Source organism: Pseudophryne corroboree, chromosome 6, assembly GCF_028390025.1.
Source record: "Pseudophryne corroboree isolate aPseCor3 chromosome 6, aPseCor3.hap2, whole genome shotgun sequence".
Lineage (NCBI taxonomy): Eukaryota > Metazoa > Chordata > Amphibia > Anura > Myobatrachidae > Pseudophryne > Pseudophryne corroboree.
Window position 1 is genome coordinate 490,504,710 of NC_086449.1, and position 18,861 is coordinate 490,523,570.

At 39.1% G+C, this 18,861-nt stretch overlaps 1 protein-coding gene across 1 annotated transcript in view; it reads right to left on the bottom strand.

Annotated features, from left to right (window-relative positions):
• Positions 1 to 2,352: 2,352 nt before the first annotated feature.
• Positions 2,353 to 18,861, bottom strand: part of GXYLT1 (glucoside xylosyltransferase 1) — a 262,151-nt gene continuing 245,642 nt past the window's right edge. Inside the window, exon 9 of the mRNA XM_063927318.1 lies at positions 2,353 to 2,400. Coding sequence (XP_063783388.1) covers positions 2,374 to 2,400 — 27 coding nt within the window. The 3' untranslated portion in view covers positions 2,353 to 2,373. The remainder of the gene's footprint in view (positions 2,401 to 18,861) is intronic.

Below are 18,861 nucleotides of genomic sequence, written 5' to 3' on the forward strand. Positions count from 1 at the left end.
CAGACTACTGGTTGCAAACTGAGGTTTTGAAAGATAGGTTCATTGAACGATGTTATTACCCCGATTTTATTGAAGAATCAAGAAGAAAGGCCTCTTTAAGAAACAGGGAGGAACTCATTGTGGATAAACCTAAGAGAGGGGATGTGTCAAAACAACCTTAAAAGCATTTTGGCCAGTCAACTAAAACCAGTTAAGATGTCTTTTGTTCCGGATAAAGTACAGTTGGGGAATTGGGAGGGTTGTTGCCCCTGCAACCACTGTATATGTTGCAAACATTGTCCAAGACTCAATTTCAATACAAGATGGATGATGGTAAGATTTACAAACTAAGGGATAGAGTAACTTGCACCACTGAATACGTGATTTATAAGATAGATTGCGGTTGTGGGTTATCGTATATTGGGAAAACTAAAAGACAATTGAAATTACGTATTCAAGAGCATTTACGGAGTATTAAAAATAAAATAGTTTCCCATAATTTACCCAGGCACTTTATGGAGACCCATAACTCTGATACTAGTGGGGTTTGTTTTACCATCTTAGAATTGATTAAACCACATAATAGAGGTGGAGATAGAGATTTGGCGTTGTCACGCCGTGAAACATTCTGGATTTATGCCCTAAATACTCTGTCTCCTAGGGGACTAAATGAGGGTTTGGACATTATCTCCTTTTTGTGAACAATTGGTATCTTTTATATATGGATGTGGTGACATTTGAGGGCCTATAAGGCTTAGTGGGTTATTATGGTATTTGTTTATTGATTTATTTGCATGTAATGGAGGCGATGGAAAGGTCACTGGCCATTTTAATATATCTTTTTTATATATTTATATTTTTTATAAATTTTTTATTTTTTTTATATATCTTTATATTTTTCATGTATTTTTCTTTTTCATACATTATCTTTTTTCATACACGATTTCCATAAGTATTTTCATATATATATGAAAAAAATATTTCGGCATCCTGACGAAAATATTTAAATATTTAAATATATTGAAACGTTGATCAGCAGACAGTGGTCCGCATCGTTCATTCATACAGAAAAGCTGAGTGCCGCGCCGCCGAGTGTGTATCTACATTGTAAGCGAAGGCATCGGCGCCCGCTGCTATTTTTAACTATGGAGTGCCAGACCCCCGAGATTGATATATATATATATATATATACATACATACACAAAACATTAATATCACGCCTATCATGTATTAAGGTTCATTATAGGTTAAAAATATATCACCTAGGTATCTAATTTTAATTGTAATTCTAATTTTAATAGCAGTAAGTAATTGAAGGATTTTAGGGTCACATTAGTTATATACTTTATTTATAAGGTACACCCCCACCCATTTTATTAATGGAGAGAGGGGAGACACTGAGGTTGCCTCTGTATCCTTATGCGTTCCACCGAAGCTGGTTCCAATGAAGTCAATTATGGTTTCAATTAGGTCTATTATTATCCCTAAATTTGGATTGGTGGGTAGATTAAGGAAGTGATGTAGAATCTAGCAGAGGTATAAATAGCCCTACATGTTGCACACACAGTCATTCACACTTTGGGAGTCAGACACATTACTACACAAGAGGGTGTAAGTATTTAGAAGGGCTGGTTATTTCTCCCCTCATTCTTGAATCACAATAAATTAGATTGTAATATATTCATTTATTCACAGAAACATTTAAATTAGTGTATGTTAGATGTTCACCTAAAGTTGGTACGTATTATAAATATATATATATATATATATATATATATATATATATATATATAGTGGAAACAAGAAAAGCGGCACTCCAAGTCTGTCAAAAAGTCAAATGTATTTCACACACAAAGTGATCCGACGTTTCGGGGTCCAAGCGCCCCTTTGTCAAGGTGAATAATATGTTCACCTTGACAAAGGGGCGCTTGGACCCCGAAACGTCGGATCACTTTGTGTGTGAAATACATTTGACTTTTTGACAGACTTAGAGTGCCGCTTTTCTTGTTTCCACTATCCATCCTCACCTGAGATGGCACCTAAGCACTGAGTCTTGGAGGGGGAGTGCCGGTCCTCACAGTCTTTATATATATATATATATATATATATATATATAAATATATCTCTGTGGAGTGCACTTATTTTGTAGACTGATATAGTTAGATTGAGTTTAACTGGTGATTCATAAAGAGAGGATGACCTTACACATGTAAACACCCATATTTAAAACACATGTCTTTTAATTATAAGAACAATATAGTTTAGATTCACATTCACATTAAATTGAATTAATGATGAACATTTCATTTACAATGAACATACAATTGAATGTTTCAGCATTATTTGTATAAGATAAAAAAATAAAATAAAAGAGCTTTAATCCAACGCGTTTCATCATATAGTGACTTCTTCAGGGGTGTTCTTCAGGGTGTAAACAAGAGAATATAAAAAATATAAAAAATGTGTATAAATAACAAGGAACATTGATAAAGAGAGGAATATGCATATCAAATTGCGATCGTAATATCAATGTTTGGACCACTTGACATAACAATAATAATTTTATGGGAAACTAATCACATACGTTCTTACACAATATTTGGATTCTACTAATTTGTAATGTCACATACATCATATTATAATAATGGTTGTCCGCTGAATCACTCCATAATTTATAGACCAATCAGTGTATTAGTACTTACTTCTAGATAACAGTTCTCTGCTATTTTGCAAAAGCTGTATCATTCATAAGAGATAAGGGCTTTTAATTGAGCCAAGTATTATGCCTATGTTGAAAAAGAGACCAAATTTAAATATAACCCAATTTTTTGTATGTTCACCTATTTTGAAATAAATTTATTTTAGTATACTTACTGTAAATTGTTTATTGATATAGAAAACTTGAGGAATAAGATTCCCAAATTATGATGATATTTAGTGGGGTTCCTTATTATAGGTCACCCTACATAAAAATATAAATGCATTTTTAGGGTTTAAATGTAAATTTTTCCAATACTATATTTGTCTATATAAAAGTTTTACAATACTTACTAGTAAGTTGTACTCTACTCCCAAATGTAGAAATATTATTTATTTGTCTTGCTTCGTTAGATTAAAATTCCTAACAGAAACGGGATAATCATTTATTTTTTCGAACCAAAATTTAAATTTAAACCCTAAAAATGCATTTATATTTTTATGTAGGGTGACCTATAATAAGGAACCCCACTAAATATCACTCGTATTTACTCGTAACTATATATATATATATATATATATATATATATGGGGGGAACTTCACCTTTGAGAAATACCTCCTGTTAAATGTGGTACAATGGTACAAATATAGGGGGTAATTCCAAGTTGATCGCAGCAGGAATTTTGGTAGAAATTGGACAAAACCATGTGCACTGCAGGGGAGACAGATTTAACATGTGCAGAGAGAGTTAGATTTGGGTGGGGTGTGTTCAATCTGCAATCTAATTTGCAGTGTAAAAATAAAGCAGCCAGTATTTACCCTGCACAGAAACAAAATAACCCACCCAAATCTAACTCTCTCTGCACGTTATATCTGCCTCCCCTGCAGTGCACATGGTTTTGCCCAACTGCTAAAAAAATTCCTTCTGCGATCAACTTGGAATTACCACCATAGAGGAGAAAGATCTCAAGGAAGATATACAATATCCAGTATCTCCGTAACTCTAACCACCTAACTTGTCAGAAGTTCATCACCATCACGTATAAAAAAAATATTATTTATTCATAAAATAAACAATGAATCAGTTAATATTGTTCTATAACGTCTATGACACAATTACATAAAAATATTGACCATTCATAAAACAATTTACATCAATATCATTCAGTTAGGATTACAGTATTTAGCCAAATTCTTCTCTAAAGATTATCAATAACATTGATTAAACCCACAATTTACATCGGTATCATTCAGTTGTGATGATTGTCATTTCTGGCATAGTTCTCCTCTAAAGTTAATCAGTAACGCTGATTACAACCCAACGTGTTTTGTCTTTGGGACTTCATCGGGGGGTTAACAATCTAGGTGGTTTAGAGAGAAATCGATACATTTCAACCCAATATATTGATGGTATTAATACACCATATATCTGACATAAGTACCAAAATCTTGCATAGAGGATATTCACCATTGATACTCCTCAATGTAGCAGTTTGAACAATGTGGAGATGTTAAGTAACGGTCCACCAAATGGGATATCTAGAAAACCATTATCACATGTATCATATTCGCTTGTAGAAGCTCGCTCGCCATGCGAAGGGACACGGTGCACTAATTGGGGTTCCCGGTCAATGTGCAGAGAAAACACCACCCAAAAAAAAAAACCAACAACCTCATGTCGACCTTTTGACCTAAAACATGTTGACCTAGAAACCCTGTCGACCTAGTTAGTGTCAATAAATAGTGGTCGACCCAAGTGTGGTCAACCCTCCATACCACACCCCAGTCATATACATGATAAATTATAACAGAATGGGCCATTAGAGGAACAGATTATAAATCTACTATGGTATAGAACACGTGACGTACATATTAGTACATAATACGTAATAGTATATGATAGTATCCATTATTGTGATTTTTTACATAAATGTAATTTTTACATCAGTGCGTGATCATATGATTATAATACGAATATACTATGTTTCATAGAGTGTACATACCGGTATTATTTCATCAGCCAATATCAACAAGTTAAAAAAATGCAGATTGTTGTGGCAGTGCCTACAATAGGAGGAATATAATAGTACCGTCATAATGTGGAATTTTACCCCAAAGGGATTAAAATATAACATAATACATCATATATTACATCCATTACTACTCTATGCATCCCTACTGGGAATTTTTTCATTCAATATGAAGTGACAGATCTCATCATAAAAATGTACACAAGTTGTAGTCAATACAGATAACAGAGTCCGTATATTAAATCCATAACATCATGAACAAAGGTAACAAAATATCAGGTGTTATAAGGGGCCATGATGATAATGTACTTACTTCCCAGCATAACAAGTTCTCCTCACAGCAGCAGAGAGGAATCCCTACAGAGCTGATAATAATACCCCCTATGGTATTACATCACTTCCTGTCAATCAATTCTGAATAACCCTGCCAAACCAAAGATACATAGACCAGTGGTTCCCAAACTTTTTTGAATCACAGCGCCCTAGAGTAACAGAATTTTTTCACGGCACCCCTAGGCCAAAAGTTTTTTATTAAGAATTGTAGAAAACAATAAGTAAATTATGTTTATGTGTCATCCTTAGTTTCTTTAGTGGGGTGCGGGACAATATTTGCTTATAACTGGCTGCCACAAGCACTGGTTTTGTCTATTACTTTGACCAAAAATCGTTTGAATTGTTCCTGGACCACCAATCCAAGGCACCCCTGCTAGTGTCCTGAGGCACCCCAGGGTGCCTAGGCACACAGTTTGGGAACCAATGACATCGACCTATTTATCTAGTGAAATGGTTCAGCATTTATGGATGTCATGTTTATAAGCTCTTATAAGCTGCCGGTGTAAAATAAACGAGAATGAGAAGATCGAGGTGCACTTGTAAACAGATGCGTTCCTCCTAGGGAATCGTGTGTGGTCCAAATGCCGCACTTTCAGCTCCGATTACTGTCAGCGGTGCTGGAATAAGTGCTCAAAAGTGTGTGGTGGTGGTGCTACCAATAGCGCTCCTATACCTTCATATCTGGGAAATCGTTGCAGCAGTAACCATCTTATCGAGGACCAGGATAATATCATATGTTCTGTGGTACGCTCCGCACTTCCGGTTATCAAAAAATCCCGGAAGTGCTGTGTTCCACTGAGTGTTTCGCTCTCTGCCCACTTTAACAATATACATGGGTGTAGTCCAAGTGGAATAAAGTCCTTTTGGGCAATACAGCAGATAAGTCCAACATGGCGTAACAAAGATACTGATGTAAGATTGGTAAAATCAGAAATGTGCTGGATCTATAAATTAGGGACCCTAATACCACATGGCTTGAATAGCGATTTTGAGTTAAAATGGTTCCAACAGTCTTGAATAAGCTCCTTCTTTTTTCTCTTTTTTTGATCTTTTATCCTTGATTTTATATGTTATGAATATGAATGTTTTTTGTAATCCTATTTTCATATTTTTCTATATATGTGTCTATGGTGTGTTGGAAAAAGCACCTTATACTGCGCCCTTTACACGCAACCAGTTTGAATACAAAGTGGACTTGTTACTATTCAATACAGTTCAAGAACCATCCTGTTTACAGCAAGAATGATCTCAGTGGAACGCAAACAGGAAGTTTTACCCTTAATTTGAAACACAAACGTCAGTTCCGGGTGGCGCACTCCCTGTCGGGCGCTGGGGAGCTAACGGTGGAACGCAAAGTCACTTCCGGGTGACGTATTTCCGGTATCAGTACCGGAGCTCCACCTGGGGATTCAGGTGCATCTGATGGACTTTAATTTGTGGGTATATATAAAGGGGATGTATTTGAATGTGGACTATGCTTCTGATGAAGGTCATAAAAGGAACTTTTACCGCTGGACCCTGCACCAGGAGACTGAGGGATTTTCCCTGGCCGTTTTCATCTGGCACCGGGTGACTTCTGGGACTTCAGTACAACAGGATTTACATCTGGGTGAACACCATTTGTGTGGGGATATATGCCTCTTTTTATATGTTATATGTGAGTGCAATTGTCTATTAAAATGTGTGTATAGTTGTAGACTCCATTGCACTATATCCATTTGTCTAAGTTTCAGCCTTCCAGAGAGGGATCTCGGAGTGAGAAAACAGCATCTTGTGTGGATGATATGCATCATTTACTCATAGTTACTGTATGTGAGTGGGACCAATAAATGGATTTATAAGGCCAAATACCATCTGCTGTTGCACTATTTTCTTCTGTTTTTATCTTATAGATTATGTGGATCCTTCCCAAAAAAGAAAGGATGTGTTTTTAGTAATTATTATGTGTGAACATTGCACTCTTTTATCAAGAGGTGGTGTCTGTTTACAATAGCACCACGTGTTTTTCATTCTATCTGGTCTAAATATATGCGCTCCATCCAGCGCACTTTCTTCTAACCTGGGACACTATTGTATGACAGGTAACAGATGCTATGCATTTCATTTATGTGTTCGACCTGATTTTATCATTTCCAACTGGGGGACTTGATTCTGATTTACATAGATCTTAACAAATATATACGAAAATCAACCATCCATAGACATTTAAAAAAAAAAGCCTCCTGCTACTCGACTTAATCATGAAAGAGAACCTTTGGTAAAATTGCCTTCTAAGTTTTACCCTGTGGGATCTAGAGGGAGTAACCTCAACATTTTTTACGAATCTGTATAAGATGATTTTAAGAAAAGGAAAATAAAAAATATATATATCGAAGCAATTTGAACCCACAAGAAAAAGGAGCCCTCAAGACATTAGAAAGAGATGAAGATGTGATAAAAAAAAGGGGCAGATGAAGGAGGGGCAGTAGTCCTGCAAACTAAGATGGCCTATATGGATGAAGCTACGAGAATACTATATGATGGTCTAACATATACCAAAGTACTGGACAATCCTACAACACTATATCAAGAAGAACTATACAGTTTATTGTCCAGAGCTCTCAGGGATAATCTGATCTGTAAAGAATAGTTTGAATATCTATATGTCAAGTTTCCCATCATTCCAACCTTTTATCACATCCCCAAAGTCCACAAGAGTAAAACTTTCCCTCTAGGACGGCCCATTGTGGCTGGTATCAACTCATTGACTTCCAATTTTTTTGATCTTAAGTTGCAACTGCACGTAACCTAGATGACATCTCACCAGAAAGATTTGACCAGCGTACTTCAGAAGTTAGAAACCTTTGTCTGGTCTGAAAACCTTTACTGGGTCACTATCGATGTACAAGTCCTGTACTCCTCCATCCCCCATTCCAAAGGCCTTGAAGCTGAAAAAAAAAAAAGCATTGTCAACTGATCCTGTAAAAATCCCTTAAGGAGATTAAATTCCTGTTGGATAGTATAGCATTCATCTGCAGTAACAGGGCACTGCAATGAGGACTAAGTTTGCCCCATCGTATGCCAATCTCCTCATGGGAGAAAATCTTTGTGTACAGTTCAGAATTTAAATAAAACATTCTATTCTACCAAAGATACATAGATGACCTCTATGGGAAATATGGCCGGTGTTGATAAATTTATCACATTTATACATAAAAATGAATTCAATCTGAAATTCACCCATCAAATGGATCCTAAGAGCATTGATTACTTAGATCTGGTTCTAATGAGCAACCCTGGAGAAACACTGAACACTAAAACATTGTTCAAAGAGGTTGATGCTAACAGCTATATCCCTCAATCAAGTTGCCACCACCCTGCTTGGAAGAGAGGAGTTCCGTTTGCCCAGTTCTTTCATATAAAACGCAACTGCAATAGTATCAGTGACTAATGGGAACAAGCAAAGATCAGATTTATTGAAAGAGGATATAACCCTGACCAAATTTTGAAAGCGAAAATGAAAGCATCTTTATGGGAAAGAAATCAGATATTACAACCCAGAACTAAAGGTCCCAAAAATCAACAACATTTTAGGCATTTTGTCACACAATATAACGAAAAGAACCAGGTCATCATCAAGAAAATCATTGAGCGCAATTGGGACATCCTATTGAAAGACACAGTTATGGGCTCCAATTTACCACAAAAGCCAAATTTGGTCTTCCAAAGGGCCACCAATCTGAAACGATTTTTGCAGCTTCTAGCAGGAAGAATAATCCTAATGTCAAGAAACCTCGGGATAATGCCCTTATACCCACCAAGGGGTGTTTCCCTTGCTCTAGATGTATTTGCTGTAAGCACATGGAGAGAAAATCTTTCAGCTGCAAATTGGACACAGGCAGACCTTACAAACTATGTAATTTGGTAAACTTTAATACAGAATTTGTAATACACAAAATTACTTGTGGATGTGGTTTTTCCTATATAGGGAAGACTAAAAGACAAATTAAAATCAGGAGCATATGAGGAACATAAAAATGCCCATAATGAAGGCATAGACAATATTTTGTTTCTATAATTCATTATTTGGTCACAGAACCCTTTTCATTCTGTCTCTTTAAAAAGGAGGAATTATATTGATCTGTTACATTATAATATAAGGAGATAAGCCTCTTTGAAGGGTCGTTGTTTCATTGTATTGTAAATGAGGGACCATGATGCTTAATATACTGATGTAATTATCACTTAAGTTAAATTAGATAATATATATATATATATATATATATATATATATACACACACACATTTTAACTTTATACCACTTTATGATAAATCAGATGATAATTTTAATATTAATGTTGAATATAAGTTAGAAGGGAGGTTTACATATGGGGAAATTTGTCACTAGGTCTTCACTTCCACACTTACCAATTGGAATTAACAGGAAAAAAAAAATCTGATATTTTTTATTTTTTTATCTACGTAACAGTAGGTTATATGTGTGTTTTTCTATGTTAGTACACTATTATGTATCATTGTTTTTTCATATGCAGTATATTGTGTTGGTCCTATTATTATATGGCCTTATGATTCAGTTAATTCACTATGAATGAAGTATGCCAGTTGGAAATCAGGTGGAGCGCATAAATGGAATGCATAGCACCTGTTACCGGAAGTACAATAGTCTCCCAGGTTAGAAGGAAGTATGCTGGATGATGCGCACAGCCAAACACCCAGTGGAATGTTTTTTTTTTTCATCAATAGTTCTTTTTAAGAGAAAAAAGTTTTTATGGGGTACAGAAAAGAAAAAAAGAGGGGGGGTACATAAGGAAGAGGTATCCAGATAAAGGTACAATCACAAAGACAATAGCAAGGGAAGTAATGGTGGCAAGGGTATCACATGGGGAACAAAATGCAGTGTAGATGGCTGGTCCGGAGTTCCGGTAATCTGAAAAATAAAACCCTTCGGAGGAGTGCAGTACATAGCGATATAAGTATATGATTGTGTCCATATAAAGCTACTGACTGCATAGGAAAGGTATAAATACAGAAAGAAAAGAATGTACCAAAATTCAATATAGAAAAGATGCCATCCAACTAGCTGGCCAATGTAGTACTAAATTGGAGTGGATCGCATTGTGATGCATTTGGGAAGTATTGTGATCCCTCGCCTTCGGTCACAAACATGTGCCATGAGGATCAATGCTCTAAGGGAGTGGAAGCCGTGCTTGAGTACGAGATGAATTCTGTTTCCATAAGCAAATGGTGTTTAGTTTTATAGATTACTTTCAAAATCGTTGGGGATAAGGGCTGTTTCCACATCTGTGCAAGATTGGCTCGGGCAGCTATTAAGATAGGGGGAACTATGTGAAGCAGTGCCAGAGTTGGATCTGGGGAGATATTTAGGTCTAACACTTTATTAATTAAGACAAAAACTTCAGGCCAGTAGTTAGTGATCACTGGACAGGACCAAAACATATGGAATATATGACCTACATTACCACATAGTCTCCAGCATTTGTTGCTACACGAGGGCCAAAATGTGTGTAATCGGCCCGGGGTCAAATACAATCTGTGGACCAGTTTTATATGCATTTAAGTGTGGTTTAGACACCGGGATATGGAGTAGGAGGACAGCAAGACTTTTTGCCATTCGGTTGGAGACAGCATTCGGCCGATATCAGATTCCCATTTCAATTGGGCAGTAGACTTGGAAAGGGGAATCAGATTTAACAACACTTTATACCAGTATGAAATTTCACCTTTGGAATTAAATAGGGAGGGTCGGGTAAGGAGTGATTGTGAGGAAGTGTCAGGTGATATTAAGGCAGAAGGGAGAGATTTCCACCAGTGAGCAATCTGCAGGTAATAGAAGAGTTCCGAAGCAGGCAAGGATAATTTTTGTTGGAGAGATAAGAAAGGTAATAAGGAAAGACCATCCATTAAGTCTTTTAACAGGGTTAGACCTACAGCTCTCCATTTGGTGAGGTTCAGGTGAGGTATCAGGTCCCAGACTTTCAAAGAGGCCTGTGTGGATGGGAGCAGGTTGGGGAGGTGAGGTCGGAATGGTTTTGTAATACGAATCAAGTCTGTAAGAGGGAAAAGATTGCTCAAGCTCTACCCAGCCTATTTGCGAGACAGAGTTAAAATAGTTCTTAATGGAGGCTAAAAGACAGGCTTCTTGGTATAAAAATATATCAGGCAGGGTTAGTCCCCCCCAGTGCCCTTGGTAGTACCATTCTAGAGCGGGCTAATGTAGGGGGCTTCGAGGACCAAACATATTTCGTCAAAATAGAGGAGCAGGTCTGAAGGGCCTTTTTTGGGAAATATACGGGATTGTGTGGAAAAAATACATTAATTTAGGTAAAAGGGACATTTTGAATGTAGCCATACACCCTAGCCAGGAGACATCGTACGACATCCAGGAGGATGATATGGTCTCTAGTTGCACTATAAGAGGGGATAGGTTGGAGGTGAAGACTTCAGAGGTATTAGTGGGGATGTTGATGCCTAGATACTTTATCATGTCTTTCTGCCAATTATATGGGTAAGAGGATTGAAGAGAAGATAGGGAGGTGGTTAAGTTAAGGGGCAGGGCGTCTGTCTTGGTGGTATTAAGTTTATAGTAAGAGGCTAAACTGTAGGCGTCAAGGATGGAATGCAGAGAAGGAAGAGTGACAGTAGGATCAGAAACAAAAAGGAGGACATCGTCAGCAAAAAGGCTCCGTTTATGGCAAGAAGGACCGATTTTTAGACCTAGAAAATGTGAGGCATTGCGTATAGTAATGGCAAGGGGCTCAATTGATAGAACAAATATCAAAGGGGATAGGGGACACCCCTGCCTCGTACAGTTTGTAATAGGAAATGGGTTAGCTGAACACCCGTGCGTGGGAAAGCTATACAAAGATAAGACAGACGATAAAATGTGACCTTGAAACCCAAAGCAAGTGAGAACTGTGCATATATAAGACCAGTTATAAGATCTGTCAAATGCTTTTTCAGCATCGAGAGACAACAAGAGGAGACCCTGGTCTGTAGGGAGGGAGTCAATTAAATTGAAGACTCTGCGTGTATTGTCTGATGCTTGTCTCCCTGGAACAAAGCCGGTTTGGTCCGGGTGTATCAGCAATGGAAGAAATGTATTTATATGGGTAGCTATTAATTTGGCATACAGTTTAATGTCACAGTTAAGCAGCGCAATAGGGCGATAGTTGTGGCAGTAGGATGGGTCTTTCCCAGGTTTAGGGATGGTAACAATACGTGCTTCCAGCAGTTCTGGAGTGTCACAACTGAGGGCTCGTGTTGGTAGCGGGAAGCCTCAGTTGTAGGGGCTGACGGGTACCTGAACTTAGGAGGTGAGATGGGACTCCTAGACATGCGCAGGGACTGCAGCACCAATGCCGAAGGCGTGACCACGACAACTGGAGATGACGTTAAGGTTTTTATTAAATAATTAAAGTCATAGAAGGTGCAACAAAACAATAACCATCAAAGAGAGTCTCTGAATTCCTACTGGTTTGAGACCAGTAACTTAGGAATTGGTTTAAGGTGTTTTATGATGCTTGAGATCATAGGTGAGGTATTAGAGTGATGCTAGAGATCGCAGGGACAGCACTTAGCTGTAATAGTAGATACTTGAGTCCAATATGAGCAGAGTTCCGCTGGAGAAATGCTACTGGAAGCCAAGGCATATACTCTGCCAACGCAGGGTGCAATAGCAAGAGAGTCAGGCTGCACCACAGAGGGTTAACACAGGAGAAGCAGGCTGCACCGCAGAGTATATTCACAGGAGAGTCAGGCTGCACTGCAGAGTATAGTCACAGGGGAGTCAGGCTGTACCGCAGAGTGTAACCACAGGAGAGTCAGGCTGCACTGCAGAGTATAGTCACAGGGGAGTCAGGCTGTACCGCAGAGTGTAACCACAGGAGAGGCAGGCTGCACCGCAGAGTTTAATCACAGGAGAGTCTCTAGTGAAGCTGAAGACTGGAATCACTGAAAATAATTGAAGCACTGACAATTTCCTCGGTGCTGGGACAGGATATTTATATCTGCTGGTGAGCAGGCATTGGCTGACAATTTGACACAAGCACCAGCAGCGCTGCAGATTGGTGAGAAGAATGACATGTGACTTTATCCAACATGGCTGCGCCCATGACAGAGTTTGAAGGGGAAAGAACCATGTGCCAAACAACAATGGTGGCAGAGGCCGCAGCAGCAGAAGACTCCAAGCTCTCTAACATACACACAGCGGCCACATGGATGACGGCGGCAGCCGCGGCACACAGAGGACGCCACACTCAGCTTCCATGCGGCAAGATCACGGGTGCAGCGGTGACGGCCGCGACGGAGCTGAGAGCGCCATACTAAGGTAAGTGAAAACACTAAGAAGGCCGCTGAGCCAGCGCTGCGGGTAACACAAAAATGAAATGTAAAACAAAACATAGTTATGACCCGGCCCTGGCACGCCGAGCCAATCTCAGGAGACACTTAACTGGTAGAAAATGGTGTCCAGTTACCCGGATCGTGACATGGAGGAAGGGTGCCTAGGTTGGAGAACTCGTTAAAAATGTCAGTCAAATAGGGAGACAGCAGGTCACAGAATTTGACATAACAATCAGTGACAAACCCATCTGGGCCTGGCGCCTTGCCGTGTGGAAGTGACTTAATAGCTGTAAGAATTTCCGTGGAGGTCCATGGAGCATTAAGTGCAGATAGTTGTTCTGGTGTAAGGGTGGGTAAAGTCAGTTCGTCTAGGAAGGAAATCTAACACTTAACTCTTTGCGCTATTAAATATGGTATGGCTGATGTTCAAATAACCAAACTACAAATTTTCTTATAATTCATGAGTTTTAATACACATAAAAAACTAGACCGGTCTAAGATATCTTAACAATATAAGAACAATAATATAATCAGTATTATCAAAATACTATTAAAATGACTCAAGGAGGTGGAGCCAAGCTGATCTGTGCACAGTTCTCAAACGGACAAATTAGTAACTATATCTCAGTCCGCATAATACACTTGTTATAATGCGCAACAATTTGCTTCTAGAACCCATGTAGAAATGTAAGTTCCTTAGACGTTTTTTATGTAAAAGCAATGTTCCATATTTCATTGCCCATCAGCAAAGACAGAATAATGGCATGTAGATATGGTCCTAAACGGAGCCTTACGTGTGGTTTCCGTCAGTGTTGTGTAACGCAAGATGGAGCCCCAATGGTGAGTACAGCGGTCCCGGTTTCAGGGGATCCAGCGCCTGCAATGGTGCCCGCTGATGGCGAGGATGTCCAGCCACGGGGAACAACGAGACCGCACCATTCCAGTGCTGCTTGCAAGCACCCAGGTCCCGGTCTCTCTCTTCTCAATGGGTGTCGGGCTGATGTTAATGGCGATGAACAGCAATACAGATGGGTTCAAAGGCAATATAAGGGTCCAAAATCCACACTCTGACGCGTTTCGCTCCTTTCACAGAAGCTTTATCCAAGAATAATCTCCAGAGAATCCAGGACCCTTTTAAAGGACAAATCTCCATCCCTATTGGTGCAGATAATGGTGAATAGTCATCACTTGTTGTTACACCTGCTTAGCTACACCTCCTGCTCCAACCTCCTTATAATTACTTATAATAGATATAAAAAGACAATTTAGATTTCTATTGTTCCTTAGCAAATCCTAATACATATCCATATATAAACACATTAGTATATAATCCATATATATATACATATAAATAAAAAACAAATAAAAGCAAATATACATATATATATATGAAAAAATGTCCGCTTGTCCAAGAATTACCTTTTTTAAATATGTCCACAAATATTTACCAAAATATATTCCTATATACCATGACCACCACAGATTGAACCTACGGTCGTATTCTTCATATCCCATTCCTCTATCCTCCCCCCATCTTCATTTGGTTATAGTCAGACCCAATAATATATTGTTTATCCCTTCCGTGAAAGTGTTACTTAAAACCCCATAAATCCATCAACATATATCTATTATTATCTCGGTGGGATAATCATATCGGACCACTTCTAAATCATAATCTTTATCCATACGGAATATAACCATAACTTATATACTAACAACATTATAAAATATAAAATTAAAACATTTTAATTAATTTAAATATACCGCTACAGTATCACCCCTTCATGTGATTCGAACACCTAACCTCACCCTTCCTAATCCATTTCTCTACCGTTCCTCCACCACTGGGTTCATATTGAGCATGAGTACATGTTCTTTACTGATTTACCCTTTTGGTAAAAAGTATGTGTGCACTGAACTAAATAATCGATCCACCTCGTTGAGTCATTTTTAATAGTATTTTGATAATACTGATTATATTATTGTTCTTATATTGTTAAGATATCTTAGACCAGTCTAGTTTTTTATGTGTATTAAAACTCATGAATTATAAGAAAATTTGTAGTTTGGTTATTTGAACATCAGCCATACCATATTTAATAGCGCAAAGAGTTAAGTGTTAGATTAGCTTTGGGAACTAGCACAGGGTTCACCTGTGCTAATTATTCTGACTTGAAGACCCCAAGTCAGTAACTCTGTGTTGCAGCTTGAAAATAATAAATGGTGATTTATTAATTGAAATTAGCTATTTATTAGCGCCTGGTTGCGGCTTGTGTGTTGTGTCGTCTAGGAAGGAGGCAATAGATGACGAAGTGGGTTGGGGGGTGGTAGGGGCAGATAGTAAATTGTAGAGTTTAGAGTAGTATTTTGCAAAATGATTCGTAATTTCTTTAGATTTTAAGATTTTTTTGCCTAGGAGAAGAGTAGATGTATTTAATTCTATGTTTAGCTTGTTGAGCTTGAAGTTTATGAGCTAACATTCGACCCAATCTGCTACCTAAAAGGTAGAACTTTTGCCACCTTCAATACAATGCCATTTGTGTGCGAGCTAGGAGTAGTTTCTGGAGTTGGCTGCGAATATGCGAGAGTTCTTTCTTGAGAGCTCTGGAGGGATTGGCCATATTCTCAGATTCTAAAGTCCTTAAATTTAGCCTCTAGATCTGATTGTAGTTGGACAGCTTGTTTTATAACCACTTGCCTGGCATGGTCGCATCAGATGCGACCAAGCCTGCAAGTGCTCTATCTGACCTGGTCGCACAGGATGCGACCAGTCAGATAGAGAGTGTTAGCAACGGCAGGGAAGATAAACTTCCCTCTGCTGCTGCTGTCAGAGGAACCGGAAGGTCCCTCTGCCTCCCTGCACTCTCCCACTGTGTCTGCCGTGCTGCCGATCACTGCTGATCGGTCAGCACGGCAGGATCCCCCCTCCAGCGGCTACAGACAATGGCAGCTGCTGGGGAAAGTAAATGAACCCTCCCAAGCCAACCCCTGACCCCCCCTCCACCCCACATACCTCCAGGCTCTCCCAGCTTTCAAAATGAAAGCCGCGATAGTCGGGATGTTCCCGATCAAAGTTTCGATGTTTGGGGGGGGGGGGGAATAAAAAAAAAATATTATTTTTTTTTCATTTTTTAACTAAAATCATTTGGGATAGGGTTAAAGTCATGTTCTTCACTTAACTCACTCATAAAAAAAAACGACATTTTCGGCAAAATAAATAGTCAGTTAAGTGGTTAAGGGTGGATCCAGCTTGAATGGCCTCCCCACGGGTAACCGCTTTAAAGGCACACAAGTGGTTGATAGTGGATGTTTCTAGAGGGGAATGAACAGCCATATAGGAATTTATTGAGTCTAGAATAATTTTCTTGGACAAGGGGTTCTTGAGGAGGTGGGGGTAAAGACGCCATGGTCAGGAAGGAGTCTGGGTAGTATTGAGATTCCATTAACATATAACAGGATCAGACCAGGTGATTGGTAAGATGTCAATGTCTTTAGTCTTTTGAAGGGACCATTTGTCACATAGGATTAGATCGATCCTAGAGTAGGAATTGTGAACCGGGGAGTAAAATGTATATTCTCGACCTGATGGGTCGTGGGTTCTCCAGATATCTTACAGGTCGAATTCAGTTAGTAAATTGTGGTAAGCTAGGGAGGGACCTGTCAGGCAGGAGGGGATGGTATGGAATGGGCGATAGGATTTATCAGTCTTGGGGTCCAAAACTAGGTTGTAGTCACCAAGAACAACCAGGGAGCCTTTAAAAGATTTGCGGGTTAAGAGGAACAATTTGCAAAGGAATGGTATTTGGTTGGAGTTGGGAGCATAGAGACATACTAAGGTAGTGAGCTTGTCGTTGAGAAGGCCTGTAATGATCAGGTAGCGGCCACTTTTATCCGCGATTTGGGAGTGAAGATCAAAGGAAACATTATTGCTAAACAGTATGGCAACTCCATTACGCTTAAATGCGCCATTCGCATAATCTCCTACAGGGAAATCACGGTTTTTGAAGAGAGGAGGGTTAATGGAGGAAAAATGAGTTTCCAGTAATGCAACGATATCTGCCTTCTGTTGTGAAAAAAAGAGAGGGCTAACCTACGTTTGTTGGGAGAGTTTAATCCCTTAACATTGAGAGAAAGGAGATTCAGCATTGAATATGTAGGGTAGAAGTGATTTGCAAAAACAGAATGGTACAGAGTAGTAGGAACCAGTTATGAGGAGGACACCATGCTGGACAGTAAAATAGCGGATATCTGGAATACAGGAGGGGATGGATACATAGGAAAAACTGAAAACATAGGATTAGTTTGAAAGTACAGGAAGAAAACCAAAAAAGGTCCGGTATATTGGACCTGCATGACTACTGCAGGGGATAGAAAGAACAGAAAAAATTGCAGTTGTGTAAAAAACATCGAGGGTAACCAGGCGGACTGTATACCGCCACTCAAACGTGAAAACAACAACAAAAAAATAATAATATGAACATGTAAAACAGTGTAGTGGCAGAGGAGCATAAAAAGGGAGATGCTAACAAATGACCTAAAAATATTACACGTTAAACATAGCAACTTCCACAAAGTAGCCACTACAAACAATACATGGAAGCAAATGGGGGAGTAAACCTGAAGTCAATAGACCTATAAAAAAAAGGTAACATTCAAAAGTTAAGTAATACTTATCTAGTATTTCCCTTCCCGGTGGAGGGAAAAAGGTCTTGGACATTGGAGGACCAAGGTACACGAGGAAGAACTCAGGTGTTTCAAGTGTTCGACCAGTCTTGACGGACAACCGCAGAATGGGCTGGTTCAGGAGGCTTTTTAACGGAAATGTCCCAGTCTATCAGTAGCTTAACACCTGCATCGAGGGAGGAGACAGTGTAGGTGGAGTCTTCATAGAAAATCAGTAGTTTGACTGGGAATCCCCATCGGTATGGGATATCGTGAGATCTAAGGGCTGTAGTGATAGGCGCATAGGCACGCCTCTTGGAGATAGCGGCCGCGGAGAAATCTTGAAATATTTGTAGGCCCCCCAACACATCAGAAGTCTTGGATTCCTTCACGGCTCTTAGAATACGTTCCTTAACTGTAAAGATGTGGACACGGAGTAGAGTGTCTTTGGGCAAGGCAGATGAAACTGTGTGGGGCTTGGGGAGGCGTTCTATCAGGAGTTCTTCGGCAGCTGCAGATGGGAGTTTTCTGAATAAGGCACTTACATAGGGTTCTAGTTCAAAATTGGAGTCAGGGATGCCTCTAATTTTGATATTGTTGCAATGAGATCTATCCTCTAAATCTGCTAGTTTTGTCTGGAACTGCTCCAGATCTTGCTGCTGACGATCATGTGAGGAGATCAAATCGTTGTGAGAGGTGACAAGTTCCTCCATTTTAGTGGTCAGTCCTGTTACTAATTGCGGCTAATTCGGTCTTAAATCACGGACAGCTAATGTTAGATCTTTAGAAAGTTCCGAC